Source organism: Brienomyrus brachyistius, chromosome 25 (genome assembly GCF_023856365.1).
Source record: "Brienomyrus brachyistius isolate T26 chromosome 25, BBRACH_0.4, whole genome shotgun sequence".
In the NCBI taxonomy this organism is placed as follows: Eukaryota; Metazoa; Chordata; class Actinopteri; order Osteoglossiformes; family Mormyridae; genus Brienomyrus; species Brienomyrus brachyistius.
In genome coordinates, this window is record NC_064557.1 from 7,067,283 (window position 1) to 7,088,488 (window position 21,206).

General features: G+C 43.7%; 1 protein-coding gene across 1 annotated transcript in view; it reads right to left on the reverse strand.

Moving 5' to 3' along the window:
- Nucleotides 1-2,237: 2,237 nt before the first annotated feature.
- Nucleotides 2,238-21,206, reverse strand: part of dnah6 (dynein, axonemal, heavy chain 6) — a 66,211-nt gene continuing 47,242 nt past the window's right edge. Inside the window, exons 64-79 of the mRNA XM_048996552.1 lie at nt 20,492-20,627; nt 19,778-19,953; nt 17,483-17,673; nt 17,016-17,176; nt 16,076-16,164; nt 14,961-15,107; nt 14,309-14,447; nt 12,218-12,337; nt 9,270-9,391; nt 8,478-8,607; nt 8,218-8,345; nt 7,273-7,458; nt 4,586-4,658; nt 4,323-4,474; nt 3,350-3,572; nt 2,238-3,252 (exon numbers count right to left, since the gene is read on the reverse strand). Of these exons, the coding sequence (XP_048852509.1) occupies nt 3,149-3,252; nt 3,350-3,572; nt 4,323-4,474; nt 4,586-4,658; nt 7,273-7,458; nt 8,218-8,345; nt 8,478-8,607; nt 9,270-9,391; nt 12,218-12,337; nt 14,309-14,447; nt 14,961-15,107; nt 16,076-16,164; nt 17,016-17,176; nt 17,483-17,673; nt 19,778-19,953; nt 20,492-20,627 (2,277 nt within the window). The 3' untranslated portion in view covers nt 2,238-3,148. The remainder of the gene's footprint in view (nt 3,253-3,349; nt 3,573-4,322; nt 4,475-4,585; nt 4,659-7,272; nt 7,459-8,217; nt 8,346-8,477; nt 8,608-9,269; nt 9,392-12,217; nt 12,338-14,308; nt 14,448-14,960; nt 15,108-16,075; nt 16,165-17,015; nt 17,177-17,482; nt 17,674-19,777; nt 19,954-20,491; nt 20,628-21,206) is intronic.

Below are 21,206 nucleotides of genomic sequence, written 5' to 3' on the forward strand. Positions count from 1 at the left end.
ATGATAGGAGGAATTTTAAGGGTGGGGTGTTGGTGATGGTAAAGATTTTTTCTTGGGGTGGGGGGGTGTAGACGGTCCATAGCCATGAGCCTGAGAAAGACATGGTATATTTCTTTTACGATAAACATCATTTCATTTTATTTTATTAAAAAATGCAATTAAAATAAAAGATCGTGTCCTTGGTGGGCAGCATTTTTGAGGGTGGGCATAGCCCGCGATTGCCCCCCCTCCCATGACACCAACACTGCAGAAAAATATGACTGAATACAAAGTACTAGCTACATATTGTTTTAAATTCCAATACATTTATATATTTTATAGACTTTTATAACCTAGCTTAAAAGACTGTCCTTCTCCCATCCAGTCACTGGGTACTTAAGAACTCAACCAGCTGACTTCCAGTTAATACATTCTAAGCCATTTCCCATTTCTTTTCGGTTTATATACTCTAAGCTACTCAGTCATTTTCAGGTTATATGCTCTAAGCCTCTCCCCCCAGAGATTTCTGGGAATTTTCCCAACCTTTCTCGTCTTGCGAATAAATTCTCAGGGGGTCTTCCCGATGCCGAGCCGCAGAAATCCGAGTAAACAAATATCACAGTGGGAGTGGGAAATTCGCAAATGCGGTCTCCGGGTTCAGAAATGAGCACAGTGCTGACGCGAGCACTTTCTCCTTTGTTTATTTTACTGCCACAGCACAAGTTAGGTTCTAAACACTTGAAAGGCGAGTGTAGAGAAATGACCTCACTGTAATATTCATATTCATCTAAACTGTACTACATGAGAACTGTAGTAATTTGCATTTGACGTGTGACAAGAACACAATTTATTCCATCTGTGCACAAAAATGCAGTCATATATTTTAAAAAAAAGCGTCATAATCAGTGAATATTGTCCCAGATAGTTAATACAATAACAGACAATAACTGCTATGACTGCTAGTGCTTAAAGGCCTGATCTAGGAACAGATTTTGGATGCCTAGCAAAATTAAAAATTAAATTATGACCATTTCTGTATGATGACTATTTTAAGACGGAACACAGTCCCACAAATCAATTTTGAAAATTGCTACAGCGGAAAAATCCATGAAGCATTTACGGTTTAATTGACAGACAGACAATACATGAATGTGAATGCAGTTCAGTTCACCGTATACTGATACACTACATAGCAGTATTTCCCAAAACGAGTCTTGGGGACCAACATACAGTCCATAGAAAGCAAAGCTGTGCATTTGCGAGCCTCCTACTGGGAGTTGGGGGGAGCAAAAATTTCCAGAACGATCTCCTCTAACCCTGTGTGTACTGGGAAAGGCTCTGACTCACTGCGACCCGGAGATGAACAAGGGGTTAACCAAAAGTGGACGGCTTTACATACGGACTGCAGGCAGGATCGCCCTTCATCTCTTATCTCATTCTTCACTTTCCTCTCACTCCCGCTGTCCGTCGGCTCTTCCGATCACACGACTACAGCTATGACTCCGCTGAGACAGAAACATCTCACTGCACACACTCCACTCATTTTCTGCTGCTCTCCATGTATTTTTCTGCTGTATCTCCTGCGTCGTTAGATGCCCTTAATACCTTTCCTTTGCTGTTACTCTAGATAAGCGGTTGTAGAAGACAGATTCATAGATGGACGAATAGTATCCTTCCATACTGTATACGTAATCTTTTTTCCGCCCAAGTTTCCCTGTCTTCCTGCCCCCTATCTACCCATCTCTTACGCCTCAGTGTTTCCCTTTAGTAACCGATTTTAATGAGGCATCCTCTCTTCAGGTGGATGAATGTGTTGAATAGGCAGCATTAACGTTTCATGGTCTGCCAGTCTCTGTGCTGCTTACCACCCACCTACGCCACACATTTGACTGATGTCAAAGCGCTGCGTCATCTTTCATCCCTCGATCATGATAATGTTAAAAGTTGAGTGTGTTGCAGCTAATGACAATGGCTTGCCGGGGAGGGGGGGGGGGAGCAGACAGCTGCTAGGGCGCTAACACCCGCCTACACTCATCCTTGAAGCGTCAGCACTGAGATGCACAACCTTCTCGACACAAAGTGTCGTGCATCACCCTACTCTGATGTTTTTCGTATTGTTCGTGTCCAATGAAAAACACGTATCTCCAAAAATCCATCATTTCAGGAGCGTGAGAAAAGGGCAGACACTATTTTACAAGAAAAGCAAAACAACGTAACAAGACACCCTTTACACAAAAATAGAAACCTGTCTTTACATAGCTGTCAAAGAATGGTTTAATGTTTTAAATGGATTAATGTGGATTGTTAACAAGGCAAATATGTCGGTGTCAACAAAACTGATTTCACTTTATGTTCACAATTAATAATAATGTTAGTTAGCTAGATATCTAGGTTGTTAAAAATAGCCATATAAATTAATACGTACAAACGACCATCATGGATACAAATGTTAACTAGTACAAACATAAATGCTAGTTACATATTTGACTTTGTTAAACATCTTTTCATTGGTTAATTAGATGTAAACACTATCAGCCGACAGTGGACAATGGGTGTGTTCCACGTATAGTAAAAAGTCACAATCTGCAGAAAGTGGACACACATGGTTTTCATCAGATGGTGGCAATATGCCCTGATGTCAACAAGCATCTCAGGCTTCCCTGATGATGTCGGTGTGAGAGAGACTAAGAGAAACACGTCATGCGTCTTTCCTGAACAGCTGAGGGCCAAGTCTTTGAACCTGAGCTCGCGGTTCTGTTCCATCTGAGCTTCGGCTTCCACATCAACCCGCGCTGCCGACAGACAGCAACAGGGAGTCCATACAGCTTCCTCCACTAAAGAGTTACCTAAATATATAGGCGATGTGAAATACATATTCATTTTAAAGGATCTCCCTCTTTTACCCACAGTTCTATTTCCCTGCGAACTGTAATCGATGGCTAAAGAAACCCGCTAATCCCGCTAAAACGGCTCAACCTATGTTCACTACACTAACAGCAACTGTCTGCCAGAAACTAAAAACCATAACTTTCACAGCCGTGCTAAATTAAAGCTGGGTGATACAAATAAAGAATTCCAGCAAGAAATGAGCGCAGACGCAGTGCACAGGAAGACAGGCCAAGAGGAGGATTGGGACACGCTTCTGGCTACGGGAAGAGCTCTGACTGAATCAGTTGCTGAGTTGACAGAGTAAGGCCGAGGCTTTGGTGACCCAGTAGTCACTGGGTCGATTGGAGGGAAGCATCAACGTCAGCACAAAGTTTGTTGAGTGTCCTGCGGAAAAATCACGAATTAATCATGACTATTTGCAACAAAGATTCAACCAGAAGTGTAAGATAAAACTGGGCTTAAAACTAAACATGTATGGTACCAGTGGTCGACAGAGTGCCCGCCCTGGCCGAGGTCTTGTAGAGGGGTGCGTGGTAAAGGGATGGGTCTGGTACGTAATTCTGTTGAGGCTCAAAGTGAACCACGGGAAGGAAAGGGTTTACCACCCCTGGCAAAGCATCTTCCATCACCATGTTTTCGTCATCCCAGCGACTGGCGTCCATGAATATTCCGTGGACCAGAACTCCGTCTTTAGGAGTGGGAAGCTAGAGGTGGGGTACAGATGGTTGTGACAACACCGATATATGACCATATTGTTTTCACAAGCATTCTACCGAAAGTCATACTAAGAAAGACAAAAAGCCAACCACCTACATTAGCTATCGAGTCCTGAACATAACATTTGGTTTTGCCTTTTTATTACGCTTGCAAACAGAGAGCAGATGTCATTTTCTTTGTAAACCCTTCAAGTCTTGCTTGCATTCTGCCTGCCAGGTGGAGGGACACATAATGGCTACACAAACCATGACTTACCTTTCATTTTACCCATTTCTCTCTACTTATAAAAATCCACCTTCCACATGAGCTAAATTATTTTTACACAGCCACTGACAGCAAATAAACCATTAATGGATTAGAGTGAGGAGCAAATCATTAAAACAAAATGAAATTCAGAACACACTCTATCTGCTCCAGCAGGCTCTGCGGTTATTAAGGTATGACAAAAACAACCAACTTTTCGGGTGAGAAACATGCAGTGTTGATGCTGATGCTTCCAACCCAAATTATGCTTGAATTACTAGTATTTAGCATGCAAATTAAGGGTCTTTGAATCCATTTCTGGCAGTACTTGCTAGCGTATGGATAAGTAATCCACACCAAATAGTGCCTATTTTAGTGCCTATAATTTATGATGGATAATGTACTGTAAACCCAGAACAGCGTGGTCCCAGGTAGCCGCAGATTAGCGCCTGTCATTTGCCTTGTGGATATGCAACACACTATGACTGACTCACCTCTGTGTCCATGTCCAGCTCGCTACCCAACGGCAGCATCTTCAGAGCCTCACTGACCTCGCACTGGTCGCGGTACACAGGGATCACGTTGAACTGAAAACTGAGCTCGTCGATTGGGAGGTTATACGCCCTGGCGTGGTTTTGCAATATGCCTGCAATTTGTGGCAGCGATATTAAAATGAAAAACAGTTTGTACAATCTTTTGTACAAAATGTTTTTCTGAAGTTGTTTCTTTAACAACCTGAGCACAGACCTCCTCCTACCTGTCAAAAAACCTTGAGGAAAAAAGAAACCGGATATCCAGAATGACTTGGGCGGTCCTCGAGTAATCCAGCTCTGAAAGGAGCCAGAGAACAACGCAGGATACGTTTTCATACTTTATTGTCATGCATCACTTTGTATGGATCAGATACAGATTGACTTTGTAAAGCAGAGCTGCCTAACCCTCCTCCTGCAGATCTACCACCCAGCAGAGCGTAGGTGCCGCCCTGATCTAACACGCCTGCAGAGGTAGATAGTTCAGGTCCAGAAAGGAAAAATCCAGACCAAGACTTTGTTCCAGCCAAGCAGATGAGCACTCTGTGACTGTGACTCTGTGACTGTGACTCTGTGACTGTGACTCTTTATGCTCAACTGGTTGGTTATAACGAAATCTTGGTCTGGACTTTTACTTTCTGGACCTGAACTATCCACCTCTGCATAGCTGATACAGACAATCAGGTCCTTGAAGATGTCACTGAAGAGTCTGTTTATCTGTGTCAGTTGTGTTAAATAAGGACCGCAGCTAAGCTCTGCAGTGTGGTTGATCTGTAGGAGGGGGCTTGGCCAGCTCTGTTGTAAAGGATCAATTGCAGAAAAATAAAATAATATAAAGAAGGTACATCTCCTGAAATCTTGACCTTGTTTATCGCCTGTGCCAACTGTGCATCAACATCATCGTTCATTATATCAAAGTAGCTGTGGATGCGCATGCAGACTGTGGGCACACAAACAGCGACACCGTTCGCTAGGCCGCCCACTGGGAACGACAGCTTCAGCTTCATTCAGGAGACCAAGCAGGCTGCAGCACAGCGGTACATATGCATGCTAACTTCTCCTGGAGGGCAGCGGCACCGTTCGTTAGGCCGGCCACTGGGAACGACAGCTTCAGGTTCATTCAGGAGACCGAGCAGGCTGCAGCACAGCGGTACATATGCATGCTAACTTCTCCTGGAGGGCAGTGGGACCGCACTGCTCTGCTCCTCCAGCTAAGTGCTTGGTCTTGTAGACATAAACGCGAGCATCACAATGAACATCAGAAGCTGAGGCAGTTCTTTCATGTATTCCCCAAGGGAAACTGTGGGAAGCACAAAGCTGTTTAACAAATAATAAATTCACAGCTGCTCCTCTCTGTTTTCTCCCACATTCTTTCTCTAACAAAGACAAACAAATGGAATTTTCTCTTCAAGGATTAATGCACCGTAGACGAGATCTATAAGACCATTAATAAACAGAACACACTCCTGCAAGGTTGCTGCTCGGATTTTAAAATCAAATTCAATACTTTAAAATACATTTTTTAAGACCTCAACAAAGAAAATAATATTATAGTGTGTGTGTGAGAGAGGGAGCATGTTAAGCAGGGTTTCTCCCCTGCGAAGGAAACCCGCAGGGCCATGCTTCTCACAAGAAAGTCTCACTTTATTTTTTAAGAACTGCTGGTTTCAAAAATTCATTAAAAAATGGGGAATTGAAACTTTAACAGGGACCCAACGGGAAAGTTTTCAGGTATTGAGAGAGCTTTCGAGCACCAAGGCTTCACCTCTGCAGGTCGTACCATCAGGGAGTTATTGCCATTTTTACACCTTAGATGGAGGGTTTTTTCCAAGATAGCTGAATTTGGAATATGCGTAGAAGAAAGAAACCTTTCAGGAGATGTAGATTTTGTGCAAATTTGTCACAATATTCCTGAGTTAAATGCGTCGAGTGCAAAACAATTTTTTTCTATTTTGAAAATTTTGAAAAGGGCAAATGATGAAAGATTTCACTCGCCAAATTACACCTGTCCCAATTTATAAGGCAGACAATTTTTCTTCCTTCTCTCTGCTGACCTGCCTCCCACCTTTTCAACGAGAACCATATGAAGAGAAGTTCATTTTAGAAGTTCACATTAGAAAGCTGAAGTGAAGCCAATCTGATTTTGTCCCTGAATGTGACGCAGGTCTGATGTTTTCCGGGCTGTGTGGGCAACTTTTTCAAATCCAGATCTGAGTCACTGTCATATGTGGTCCTATATCAAATATGTATCCAGTTCATGGCCATGCGACAAACGGCAAAAGTCAGATGGGAATTGATGCGTTATTTTTTTGCCTACACACACGCGCATACATGTTTCGGAGGACAGACGCATTAACGTTACAGTTAGATACAGGGTAGCTGACTCTGATCTGAGCAAAAAAAAATCGGAATTGAACAATGAGGCTTGTGATGTGAACGCAGACATGCCACGAGGGACTGGCTTTGCTGTCTTGGCACAGTGAGGTAATTAGAGTTGACTTGGGAGGACAGGGTATGATTAATGGGGCGATTTGGCTCACCTGTGTCAGGGGATTTAAAAGGGGGAACCGGAATGAGGCAGAGCTATGTTGGTTCTCCTTGAGTGTGAGTGTGAATGTGAGTGTGAGTGTGAGTGTGAGTGTGAGTGTGAGTGTGAATGTGAATGTGAGTGTGAGTGTGAGTGTGAGTGTGAGTGATTCCTGTTTGCGGATGTCATGTGTCAGTCACAGCCGTTTAAGGTCACCGACGATGAAGATAGGTGATTAGTGGGGGGGGGGGGTTTAGATAAGTCTGATAGTGATGCAGTGGCAATTTGTTAGTTCGTTGGCAAAACAATAATCAAAAGGAGAGTGAGGAAAAGTTAACCATCATTGGAGCGTCAGGGGACGTAGACTGAGAGGCAAAAGTGTCTCACATGCATGAAGGACGTCCTGAGGGTGAGGTCCTTCACCCAGCTGCCCAGGGGCTTCAAGGAGGGATACGCAGCACTGGCCCAATGGGCCGGCACCTGGTTCTTCAGGAAGCTGTGGTAGATGCGTTCCATCTCCTCTGACATGACCACCAGTCCGGCTATAGCCTTCTGTAAAGTGACCAGGGAGGACTGTGTAGGACACAGAGCGGGTATCAGCTCACGGTGGCCAAGGAAGAACGTGAGAAAAAACTCCAATATTCTGGGTAGCTGGATCGTGTGTGATTGCAACAGTTTACAGTAGCCTTAATAGTGTAATATGTACTGTGAATCCCTGAATCCAAAATCCGGTAACACTTAAGCCTGTCATCTATAATGTACTGTAATGGTCGGTATAAGGATTAATAAAGCAGTAGAGCACTTTCTATTGACAGTCATAGGGCATTAAAGTGTTGATTATAACACTTCATAAGCTCTAATGAAGCTCTCATCTATAATGCACTATAAATACATTCATAATGCATTATAATGGTCAGTATAAGCATTAAGGATGCTTTGTACTCTTTATAAAGGTACTTATAGTGCATTATAGATGAGAACTTCCTAAAGCATTCATAATGCATAATAAACATGGCTAGAGTGTGTATATATAGCACCATGTTTAGAATGCTTTATAATCACAGTATAAGAATTCTTATGGACATGGCATTGATAGAAAGTGTTACTCAAAATACAAGTTAACAGAGAGATAAGAGGTAAGTGCATTTCATAATAAACAATCTGCTGATGTATTTTGTCTCCTTACAGGAAACTGGGAGCATTTAACCATTTAGAAAATGTTAGAAAATTCCGTAATTAGCATTAGCACGCGTTAGTGGGGAGACTTTGCAAGCAATCGGCATCCCTAGTGCCGCTGATGAGGTCCTCAGCAGTGTCAGGAGCGGGACCCACCCGGAGCTCCCCCAGCAGGCCGTTAAAGCGATCCACCTCCTGGCCCAGCACTGTGGTCAGGGAGTCCAGGCGACGGCCCGCCTCCCTGCTGAACAGACTTTCTGTGGCCGCATCCATGTCCAGCTTCTCTGCATGTCCAGTAAGGAAGGCTTCGTCAGCTAAGCTTATCTTACGAGACCTTATAACCGGTAAACGTGTGGTATATAGTGTCAGTCCCTGAGAATACAGATGAATATAATGTGTATCGCTACTTATCGCACCGGGAATCTTTTCCAGGATGGAGTCTGCAAGCTCGAGCACCATCTCGTCGTTACTCTTCCCGCCACTGCATTCCGTGGACCTGGGCTGCACCTCCAGGATGGTGCTGATCAGATTCATGGTCTCCTGATGCTGGAGGTAGAGGGGACAGGAGTCTGAACAAGTACTGCCCTTCACTGACCCCTGAGAAACATCACTGCCACGACAGTCCCATAGGACTTAATACTGGGCTCATTCACACAATGTGTATGTAAATGTACACCAATGAGCCAAAACATTATCAGCACCCTCATGTGAATTGAATAACGTTGACTGTCTCGTAAAAATAGTGTGAGCTCTGGGATATATTAGATGGTAATCTAAAGGTAGCTACTGTATATACCTGAAACAAATTGATGGCGTTTTGTTCTAGCAATACAATGTTGTATGAACGGTGATCATCGTTTCGGCACATTGCCCATGTAGGGTCACCAAGGGCAAATTTTTTGATCTGATCACACCTAATGTCCACAGCTTCAGGATTAATTATGCAGTTACATGTGAATCTTTGAATAATGTGAATTAACATGTGTATTCATGTATTTATGTTAATAGTAAATGTCGGAACCTTGTAAGATTTGCGTGTGTTTCATTAACGCATAACTTTGAGTGTTCAGTAAATTGCAGCTACTAATGCTGGACAACTAATCAGGTGATAAACGCTCATGATTCCCAGACACGTCGGCCAATGGAGTTGCGGTAAGAGCGTTAATGTGCTGATTGGTTGCGAGCCGACGGAAGTGGCGGTGAGAAACCTGGAACGCCAAATTAGCGTTTTCATGCATCCCGAAGATCTCTGGGTCATCGATCAAGGGCAGCTTCTCGATGTGTGCTCTGTAATCGCTCAGACTGTCTGCCTCAGGGGCAAAATATATCCCTGCCATAAGTGGAGAACGGCACTTATTAAGTAATTACTTTAAACATATCGTATTATAAATAAACTGACTCTTCTGTTAAACAGAATGACCCTATATTGCAGCGTCATACCCACAAAAAGCTGTGATGTCATGTGACGGTGCTGATGTTCTGATATTTAGATAAAACACCATTATTGGTGATGCAGGCCATGCCCCCCCCCCCCAAAAAAATAAATAAATAAATAAATAAATAAATAAATAAATAAATAAATTGTGACCACCTTGTACGCCATCCCTCTGGAGTATTTAATTCTGCAAACCAGAGCTGGCAGACCCATCAAAAATCAGTGAAATCATTGGGTCTGGCCTGGCCGCGCCATTGTATAAGGTCTGGCTCCGCCCCTCCAGTGACATAAAATCTGTTTGATTACAGACCAGTTTGAAGAGTTTTGAATTGCTGTCAGGTTCCAGGCTCCTTTTATCTGCTGTTCATTTGTCACACAAATTGTCCTCAGCTGGGTCAAATGCTGCGTTAGTCCAACCTTGAACTGCAGTGCAGCTTATGTTACCTACACTTTATACCTTGGGCAATGGCCTGCCTGTAATGTATCCTCTAGGGGGCGCCACATGATTCTGGAGGGAGTATTTTCCAGTGCCTACTCAACCTAAGCTGTAATCCTCACCATAGGGTACATTTGAAGTATTTCGCATTCAGGTTTGGCAAAAAAGGAAAGCTAAGCTTGTGTATTGATGTTAATGCATGTAACTGTTAATTAATTGAGTTCAGGCCCTGTTCACTGTCAAAGTCACGGACTATGCTTCACCAGTCCTCTGCACGCATAGTCCTTCTGAGCCCAAAAGAGTGTAAACATTCAGGAGTACATCGGCCACTTAATGGTGCGCTTATTAACTGGTACCTTACTTCCCCTGAACTAAGTCTGAGGCCATTGAACACCTTCATTATAATATAATAATAATAATAATAATAATGAGTCCTCTGCTGCAGGGTAAATTTTCCTTTAGATGAACACGAGTAATTGCAACAGAGGGCTGAGCATGGCAAGGTTTTGGTGCCCTTAGCTCATGGCTGATCAAGTGTAATTGTCATTGCATAATTATTTAAGGCACCAGGATGCCAAGGAAATGGACTGCAGTGCCAGTGGAATGATGCCGACGCAAACGGGCGCATGACAAACGAGGGAGCGGCTCGGCGGCAGCGGCCGGCTGGCTCACCTCGCCTTCTTTACCGCCTGGGGTTTTAACCTGCTTTCGGATTCATTATTTCAATGCATGAGCTACTTATGAATCACATATTTACATTGATCACTTCCCCAAAATGACGTATAATTGAGGTAAATGGCGCAAATGTTTCAGTTCTGGAATTTTATGCAGCCCAGCAGCTGATCAATGAAATGTGATTGAGTGTGACTACGTATCAGTTGAGATCATAAAGCCATTTCTTACAATCAAAACACCAATAAAGTTTAAAGCTCCGAACACGTAATCCTGTATAATACTGCGTAATTCTGCAAGCGGCTGACAAGCTAATTAAATACTCATCCAGTCGTATTATATGAGTCATTCATAAGTGATTCATACAACCTGGAATACTACAGAAGCTGTATGTCATCAAAAACAAGCCTCAACATGTCAGTAAAACACAACAACTGTGAGGTCTAGATACAAGAATGAAGTATTTCGTTATTCAGCTCAACTGCATTTAATTGGTCATATCGTGACAGAGTTTAATCACTGATATAAACACATATTCCATTGCAGCAACAAAACCAAGAAGCCAGTTTAGATGAGGTGCCGGCGGAGATCCCATCCATCTGCAGCCCCTGCTAATTAAGCTGGCAAGCCAGAGCAAACTGCCCGCAGGAACATGGGGAAGAAGCAGCAGAAAATGTCACCAGAGGAACCACAATGTTTCTGTGTCCATCCCTCAAAAAACATCAAATGTTGAAAATATTCAAAAACCAGCACTGCAATGAGTCACGCGGCTGTGTTTTCTCATGCAATGCGACACTGATGTGCCTAACCCCCCCCCCCCCCCCCCCCCGCCCGTTAGTCTGAAACGCCCCATGAACTGACTTTCTTCAAAGTGCATAATCTCAACACTTTACAGGTTCATCCTCCATGTCTGCACCATTGCTACCTTCTCACTTTTAATGAGCTGTGTGCACTTTCTGCCGAGAGCCTACAGACGGCGAGCTAACAAGCGCGCATTCATTCACGGGAAGAATATTTATAAAAGGTGACGTAATGATGTGAAAAAACCCTTTACCATGAGAACTGAAAGGCGGTTATGAGGTTCATGACCTACTTATGACTATTGATCAGTTTATGGCAGATATGCATGCCGGTCAGGGACGTAGCAGCACATCCAATCACCTCAAAGCAATTTTAAAACAGTGAACTTTATATGTGCAATACTTACAGTACATTAGTCTAGACCAGGGGGGGGGGGCAACCTTATCTACAATGGACCAGTGAATATGCGGGATTTTGGGATAATCTTTATGTCAGCTGTTCAGACCCAAGTTTGAGGGTCAGAAGGACAAAGTTTAGGTCCAGTAAGTAAAAATCTAGACCAAGATTTTGTTGCAACCAACAAGTAGGGTGAGGACTCTTCAGCCAATCAGCAAAATCCTTTTTACCCTCTCTTGATAAGAATACCTACACCTTGTCTAGTAACAATCAAAATGAAATGATTAATAAGAGTCTAATTCGATCTGATCTCCATTTGTTGGACTTGGATTGGTCTGGAATTGGCAGGCCGACAATCACGCCCTTGAACTTGACCTCTGTGGTCTGGCAGGTTTGCCCTGCTGTTCCCCACATACCTGATGGGGAGTAAGTGTAGTGCTCCTCCAGAGTGGCTGGTGAGAAGAAGGTTTTCAGTATGGTGCGAAGGCAGCGCTGGTCCCAGGCGTCTGTCACTCGGCCCCCGTATGTGATCTCCCCTGCGGGACAGCAGAGGCCGGGGGGACCACACTGAGTCAGTGATCAGAAGTGACAGGAACTCGGGCAGGACCATGGTCGCTCAGGGGGGAGTTCAGGCAGGACCATGGTCGCTCAGGGGGGAGTTCAGGCTGGACCATGGTCGCTCAGGGGGGAGTTCAGGCTGGACCATGGTCACTCAGGGGGGAGTTCAGGCAGGACCATGGTCACTCAGGGGGGAGTTCAGGCAGGACCATGGTCGCTCAGGGGGGAGTTCAGGCTGGACCATGGTCGCTCAGGGGGGAGTTCAGGCAGGACCATGGTCGCTCAGGGGGGAGTTCAGGCTGGACCATGGTCACTCAAGGGGGAGTTCAGGCAGGACCATGTTCACTCAGGGGGGAGTTCAGGCAGGAGTGTGCTTGCTCAAGGGGTGGAGTTCAGTATAGTGTACCACTCTTTTCTCTAAAAGCAACTTTAAAAATATTATGTTGGGTAAACATTAAATGGTGTAAAAACAAATGTTTTTAACGTTAATGAATCGTGATGCATCTTTCATCCCAAGCTCTTCCTATATCTGTTATTATACCTGTTATTTCTGCAAAACCTTATGAACTACTGAAGGAACTACTGAAGGAACTACTGAAGGAACTACTGAAGGAACTACTGAAGGAACTAGTCATGAATACCACAGGTGAAATTCTGCTGTCATGTTCATCATTACTGAATCGTGACACATCATTTCTCAAGTTTTTTTCATGATTTGTACCTCAGTCGTAACTGAGTTATTACTATGAATTTGTGCGCCATCAAGTGAAGTGTTACAAAACAAATTAATAAGCTAAATATTAAAGCAGCATAAGATTATCTATTACAGCCAGAGGCTGTTGGTCCGTAGAGATAGAAGAGATGATATCTATACTATTTTTGAGATTAAATTATCAAACAAGTAACTCTGAAATAACTCATTATTATAGTTTTATTTTCATTTAAAAAACACATTTTCTCTATTCTTTGGAAAAAATAAATCACTATTGTTACATTGTAAAACGCATTATCTTCTTACCTCCAATGTTTTTTACCCATCAGCCAACTCTGGTAATAGCATAATAAATATGAGTACCGTATGTTCTGTACTATGCATAAAATACGAGAACCGAATTCCAAGAACCGTAATTCTGCATTTTCTGGCAATCTGAGTTTTCTGGGAAAAGGGGAGCAGGTGATGGTGCAGAGTATAAAAGGCTGATAGGCCATTCACCGTGTTTAATAAGCACGTCCCGTGCTTTGCATCTACGAAACGGGCTGCTGCACATCAATTTGATTTCTTTGGAGCGTGAGCGCGGGGGGGGCGAGAGCATCCTGGGTGGTTCTGATACTGTCCCTGACAGCCTCTTAATGGGGCACAGGCTGCACCAGTACAGCCCAACCCGAGAGTGTTAACAGCTGTCAGTCCCAGTCTCCATTTGTCTCACGTGGCTGTAACACGCAAATTATAACGACATAATAAAGAAAAATAACTAAATCCTTAAGAAAGTCACTTAATTTTTACCTCTATATAACTGAGTATAATTCTGTTTTATGGTATCCTTTTCAGTATAGTCTAGGATATGCATCATTGTGCTAATTTTGACTTTTTGTGACACGATTTTAAATCGTAATTTTTCGAGCATGCATAGTCATTGTTATCCAGGGAGTTACCAGACTGACACTTAAGAAGAACTGGAACTGCCAAAAGTCAGTCAACTCTTTTGAATATCCAATTAATCACGCTCTAAAATTATCATTCAAACGGTAAGCCTAATCGTGCGTTTGTAATAAAGGTGAAATCCAGCAAAATTAATTTGTTCCAGCTAGAGATTTCACCATCCTCTGTAACGTTAATACATTGTTGGACTGCATTTGAATTTTGTGCACTGTCGACCTCTGCGGGCGGAGGACACAGCGCGGCTCTTGTGGCAGGAATCAGTACTGCAGCTGTCATACCACTGTCACACCTGTTATGTAGATGAGGGCATCCCAGGGTATGCTTCCTGTCTGGCAGTAGAGGTTGAGGTTCAGCAGAGCACACTCCCTGTCACTGTCACTGAACTCATAGCGAATGTTCCAGCCCAGGGGGCCGAACTTCTTACGCTCCTGCAGTGATAAGGAAGGACAGCAGACAAAGGGCTGTTGTGTCAGTCATGACAGGCCACCCCCTTGAGAGATGCATGCAGGCAGCAGTTGGGGATGAATGCTGAGCTGAACTGGCCTTCACATAGACGTCAGCACTGATAAAACGGCTTACCTGTACACAGGATGTGCGGAAAAACAAACAGAAATTCTACTGTTGCTAAGGGACCATTTGACAAAGAAAGTCTTAAAAAAACAAAGTAGAGGTGGACTTTCCATGGTCAGAAAGTAAAAATCCAGTCCAAGGTTTAGTTTCAACCGACCAGTTTAGTTCTCTCTGACTGTCACAATTTATACTCAACCGGTCGGTTGAAACTAAACCTTGGTCTGGATTTTTACTTTCGGGACCTGAACTATCCACCCTGTGGCTCTAAATTAGGAAACAATACTGACCTCAGTCTTTCATAAAATGGAGAGCCGTTGATTCAAATAGCAGAGTCACTGAGTCGTGTGAGTGAAGGAGCCGAGGGGACGCACCTGTATGACTGCGTGGAAGAAGCACATGCCGAACACCATCTTCCTCCACTGCCTAGCCAGCATGTGCTCCTCAAAGAAGCTACCAGTGATCTCCGTGAAGGCCCTTCTCACGTTAGCACGGAGACCTTTAGGCGGCTCGTTGGTCACCTTCGGGGAAGCAGCGAGAGGCACTCAGGCGGAGGCCAGACATCCTTTCTTAGCCCCTTTCTTTGGGGACAACATGCTAAAAATTTACAATGTAAACAGGTCATGTCTAGATGCTACTCTATGGTCATATACTGTATGCTTTTTGCTTATTTACATTGGCAGACACAGAAGAACCATTCCCTCAGTCTGTCTTTAAGCCATAGTCGGATTTGTAGGTAAGTCGGGAAAATAATAATACAATGCATAATGATAAAATATTAATAATGTACAGTATTAATAATACAAGCATCTATATGCATTACTGTATTGTATCTCGAGCAGACGAATCACAAAAGACGTGCAATGCTTTCATGAGCGTCGCTACGTACTGTGTGTATTTGTTATTACAAACCATTGTATTTAACACAATTTTTTTTATATTAGGCTTTATGGGAGTCCGTTCGTAAGCACGAGCTGTAAGTCAAGGGGCATACGAAACCTTCCGAAGCCTAAATACATCAGCAAAAGTCCCAGGGAGAGAATGTAACACCACGAGATCACACTGGCTGCAGGCTACAGCATGTCACATTGGAATTAATGTGATCTGGCACATATGCAACAAACTGTAATTGGATAAAAAATGAATTTACAGCAAAAATGTGCTTCCCTGTATCTGGGAGGCTGTATACGCAGCAGCCTCTCGGCCCTGTGTGCATTTCCCTGATACCTGAGCATGCTTCACTGAAAACGCCATTTAGTCAGATGCAGTATAATGCATCACGAGACATGAGACATATTGGTGTTGGAAGACATTTCTTACTAGGCCGTCAGGTGGTAAACTAACCTCCAAACATCAGTGGCTCTTTACTCTAACATCTTTACTCATTCATCATTGACATAGCGTCGCCCTCCTAGTGAGCAGCTTAATATCACGGAAGCGTAGCGCCCGGCATAATGCCGCGATGAGGCAGAAATGCACAGAACGTCACCTTCACTGAGTTCTGCAGGACGGTAACAGGGAAGACTTTTGTCGGCATGGAGCTCAAAAAAAGCCTGAAATTCTCATGGATGACGGTGTCTGAGGAGAGAGAATGGAAAGGGTTACCACACGGAGATGTACAGGTTGGGAATGTTAAATCTGTGAGTTCAAAGCATTCGATGCATGAGAAACCATTAATTTTTGTGCCCCAGTTCCATACATAGTGAGAAAATCAACACAAAATGTTCAGAAGCCTGCAGAGAGAATCAAAACAAAGTAAGTTTTAAGCAGGTAAGGGCAAACTGCAGAGAATCTTTAATAAACTGGATTTGATTCAATTTCCCCATCCCTGATTAATATTTTCTAAAAATACTCCCCTGTACCTAACCTCTCATGCACACAGAGATTTTAACTTCCACAAAAAAACAAAACCAAGCCAGATTTTTTTTTTCTAACTATGCACATTGAAGGCAAGCTCTCTAAATTAGACCTAGCACACAGAGAATAATTTAACATTTCTATACAAGCAGGAAGGGCAGATCATTGCAGAATGCCAATTTTGGATCTTCATAATTACACTAGAGCAGTATTTCCCAATCCAGTCCTCAGGGACCCACAGACAGTCCCTCCTACCTGGGAGGGAGCAAAAATGTGGGCTGTCTGGCAGGAAGCTTGGAGGGAGCAAAAATGTGGGCTGTCTGGCAGGAAGCTTAGAGGGAGCAAAAACAGGGACCGACTTTGAGTCCCCGAGGACCGGATTGGGAAACACTGCACTAGAGGAAATGACTGCAATATTTTTCTTAATTTATTCTTTACGTATATTGTAAAATGTAGAAAAATGTATATTCTGGCTGGTGAAAGAAGCTTCATGCATGTTGTATCTGTCCCAGGGATGACTGGGTAAGCTCTGTGATGAAAGAGCATGGTGCTGGATCATGAGACAGACCTACCAGGCTCTGTGAAGCTCTTAATGAGCTCCTCCATTGCCAGCATCCAGGAAACCGCAAGATGGCAGTTCTGCAGGAAGACCCAACTGCCCGTCTTCATCCCCTCGCGGATCATCTTCTCCGCTATGGGGCCCTGCCCTTGACCTAAGGATATAGACTCGACTCTGGAAAGCAGAAGAGCCACGCTAGTAATGGAAGCCTTTGAAGCTGAGCGATAATCAAACTCGTAGATTTGGCTTTCAAAAAGGTAGGGGCTAAATCGGCCCCAAACTCCCCGGCCCCTAAATGTACATGGTACTCCCACAATATGGGTAGACGTGCTTCCCTAGAATCCACATCAAATCTACACCCTCTCCTTATCGAGTGAATCATACTTCCTTGAAGCAGTTCGTTTTCTTTACTGCTAATTGGTGTGTCGTGGATGAACAGACAACAGAAAACTGACTAAAGCATCGATGATCAAATTTCACCTGTCCAGGTAGTCTCTCTCTTTGGCAAACCTCTGGAAAGCGCCCATAGGGTCAGAGCCGGTGCTCAGGATGAACACCAGCGGGGTAGAGGGGGACATGTCACTGTACACGGCAGCCAGGTCCACCGGCGGGTTCTCCACAAACCGCTTCCCCAGGCTAACGATGACGAACTCGGTGACCGCAAGCACCACCTGTGTGGTTGGACACGTAGACTCACAGACACACTGTAGGGGGCGCTGCAGGCCACAGACAAAACAACAATTAAACACAACACCTGAACACTCAAAGAATAAAGCAGGCGTGCCCTAGAAAGGCATGACATAATGAGGGATATATTTACACGTCTTCTTTGACCAATTTCATACAAGCCAGTTTCTTTTTTTTTTATCTGATGAAAGCTTCCAATGTGACGCACTTCAGTTTAATGGCTAATGTACTTTCCAGTTCAATTGCAGAAAAAATGAAGATGCGTCTGTTAAATTTAGTGACGTTAAAGTATTTTTCTGCCAAGGAGGATGTGATCAAGAGGAACAGCCGCACGAAACCGGAGACAGTTCTTGTCAGAAAACTGCGAGAAGTTTTCAAAAAAACCTACGGATAGAAAATCAGTTCAGCCGAACGAAACAGAAGAATTGACCACAGAGCAATGACTAAGTTACCATCAGGAAATGGACAAAAACACAGAGCTCTATTTGTTAATCTTTCTCAGATTGTCAGCTATGCTGCACCACTCATAGATAAACTGATGTATAGTAACCAGCAGCGTCTTTAAGAGCTGAATTCAAACGCAAAGAAGAGAACACACATCTATCTCCAGGTGCAGTGACGGTATCCTCTACTGGAGGTAAATCAAGGATCTTATCCTATTCAGGACACCGATTTTGAGAAAGCAAAGTATTGCCACATCCTGTACGCTGGGAAACGCCTGCAACTCTAAGCCGCCTCTTTAAATTTCAAATGTCCACAGAGACAGAACCACAAATACCAATACAGCCAAGTATCTTTCCATGTTCTAGGAGTGGCACTGAGTATTACCGGTTTAACAACTTGATGCCTAAGTATAATTACGCATCTGTTTATAAAATGTGCCAACAGGAAACCGCTTATTAAAAGGGTATACAAGAAATGATTAGCTCTAGGTAGACAAAAATATAGACATAAATACTTTTAATTCATTAATTTTAATTTACATAACAGAGACAGGTGTAAGGGGACCCCTGTGAATATACTATGCACTGCAGTTTGAATGTTTAGTTCAGCATCCAGAAATTAAACAGAGATAAAGTTGTGCTTATGAAAAGAATCTTTTCCATACAGATAAACGAAAATTATCAGGGCATGCAAATGAATGCACACATTCGCCAATGGCAGCCAAATATGTGTGTCTGTTCATTTTGCAGCTAAATAGAGCATGAACTCGACTCGGTGAATAACTCGAGCATACACGCGTAAACAAACAAATATGCAATCACGGTAAGTCTGTCAGGTTTCCTCCACTTCCTGGTCTGCGTGTTCGCAGCAAAAATAGACTGAAAGAAAAATGTTAAAATGTTAATACTGTTGGCTGAAGAAAAAAACAACCATCTACGTCAGGACTCTTCAAATCCTGCCCTCAATTCCAAATCCAGGCCTTGTTTTTGGTTTTCCCAGGTAGTTAGTTTAATAATTACTGATTCTGATTGGCCAGAGGCTTCACACCTGGCTCACAGGTAAAGGAAGGCTGGGAAATCAGCAGGACTCCGCCCTGCAGGACCGTGAATGAATAGCCCTGATCTAAATCGTCTTACAGATAGGATGATATTCCGGGACTATCTGTATTATCTGACATTTCACTTTTTTACCATTTAAAAACTCTTTTCCCTATGTACTGTTCTCAAGGGTCTGCTCTGACATTATTAAAACTGATATATTCCAGAAATAGCTTTGCACGTAAATTGTGAGACAGGAGGTGTGAGACTAAACCCATAGCCTCATCCCATACTCAAACCACATCTCACTACAATACTCAAACCACATCTCACTACAATACTCAAACCGCATCTCATTCCCTTTTACATGATTATATATTTATTTTTTATAACTAATGATTAATGTTATCATTACCATAACCTAAATTAACGCTTATTGCACATATATTTATTAATAACTGCATACACTGGAGATGTAATGGGTTCCCAAGCATATTAGAAAATTACGGGAGAAAGGTCATTGGTTATTAATGAAACAAAAGGGAGAGCATCACTCCCTCTTCCTGTTCTTGGCGTGTTTCAATGCGGCACGAGGACAGAATGCTACCTTTTCTTCCACTAAGCTCTTGATTAGAAGAAGCTTCTGGAAAGCGCTCAGCCTCTGGTTCCAGTGGCCCCGGACGGCACCTGACTGGCGCCCATCTGGGACCCCCTCCGAAGATGGAGGCAGCTGAATCACATAACCATCGTAGGCCTCTGGGTTTATGGAGACATCCAGGCAGCCTGGGAGATGAGTGACACGTTACTCATTACACATTCACAGTTTAGGTAACAAGGTAATTGATCAATGTTCCATGTTTAAAAAAAACTAAAGCAACTGGCATTTATTGAAGTAAATCTTTGTAATTTACAATTACATTGCACAGTACACATACTTTAATGGGCTGCAGTGTTTCACATTAAGTATTAAGTATACTTTAACGGCAACATACCTCTTACGGTTTGGTCAGGTTACAATCTGTGGGGGGGGGGATGCTAAAGTGCCCCCCCCTCCCCACTAAAATCTAGCTCTTTCCACGAGCCAGTGCCCTTTTCTATTTTCTCATGTGTTTTCCCTTTTCCTGAGACTGAAAAGGTTGAATTTCTTTTCGTTCCTCCCCGCTGCTCTGATTAAACCTGCCTCTGCTCCCACACCCCCCCAAAGAGCCCCCTAACCCTTCCTCCCATCCCTATGACACACGCCTGCTACCCCTGAGTCTCAAAGTGCTTCTCGGTGACCTTAAATCCACCTGCGGGTCACACATGTGATACGTAAACCTACCGAGAGAGACTGATATATGTGTGGACACAATCTCCTCCTTGATTCCCCTAAAGCAGGGCAGGGTGTCATCCAGGGTGCGGCAGGTCTGCCATGTGAAGTCCGTGAGCCAGGGGACGTCGGGCTTCTCCGTGGGATCCTGCAAAGACGCAGAGAGCAGGGCCATGTGAGACGGCGTCTAGGCCCTCCGCAGTGATCAGCACGAAACACACACAAAGTATCTCACAGTTTTCACTGATGACATGGATGTCGTCTCAAGAGAAAATGAGAAATAAACGAACAGCAAACTAATTTACAGCATGTCTTAACATTTCCCAGACTGCTTGGGGAGCGGTCGGGTTACCCCTGTCAGCATGGGAGTCTCCTTGCTGTCAAGATTAGGGAACATGGCATTTCAGAACCGCGACACCTCTGCCAGGACGGTGCCTCTCGCGAGACCATCCTCTCTGACACAGCTGAAGGCACGTGTCCTCTGGTCAGCGTTCTCCCTTACACACGTTAGTCTGCACACTGAGGTAGACTATACTCGCCATCTGACAGCTGCAAGTTAGCCGCAAAATTGCAACTTGAAACGGCAGACTAGCTCGCCAATGTCCTCTGAAGACAAATAAAACACAGCACAGGTGACGTCAAGAGAATTTCTAAAGGAGAGATGAAAGACTACCATGGAAGGTAATCCGACCAACCACAGCACATAAATAGCACCATTGATGACAAG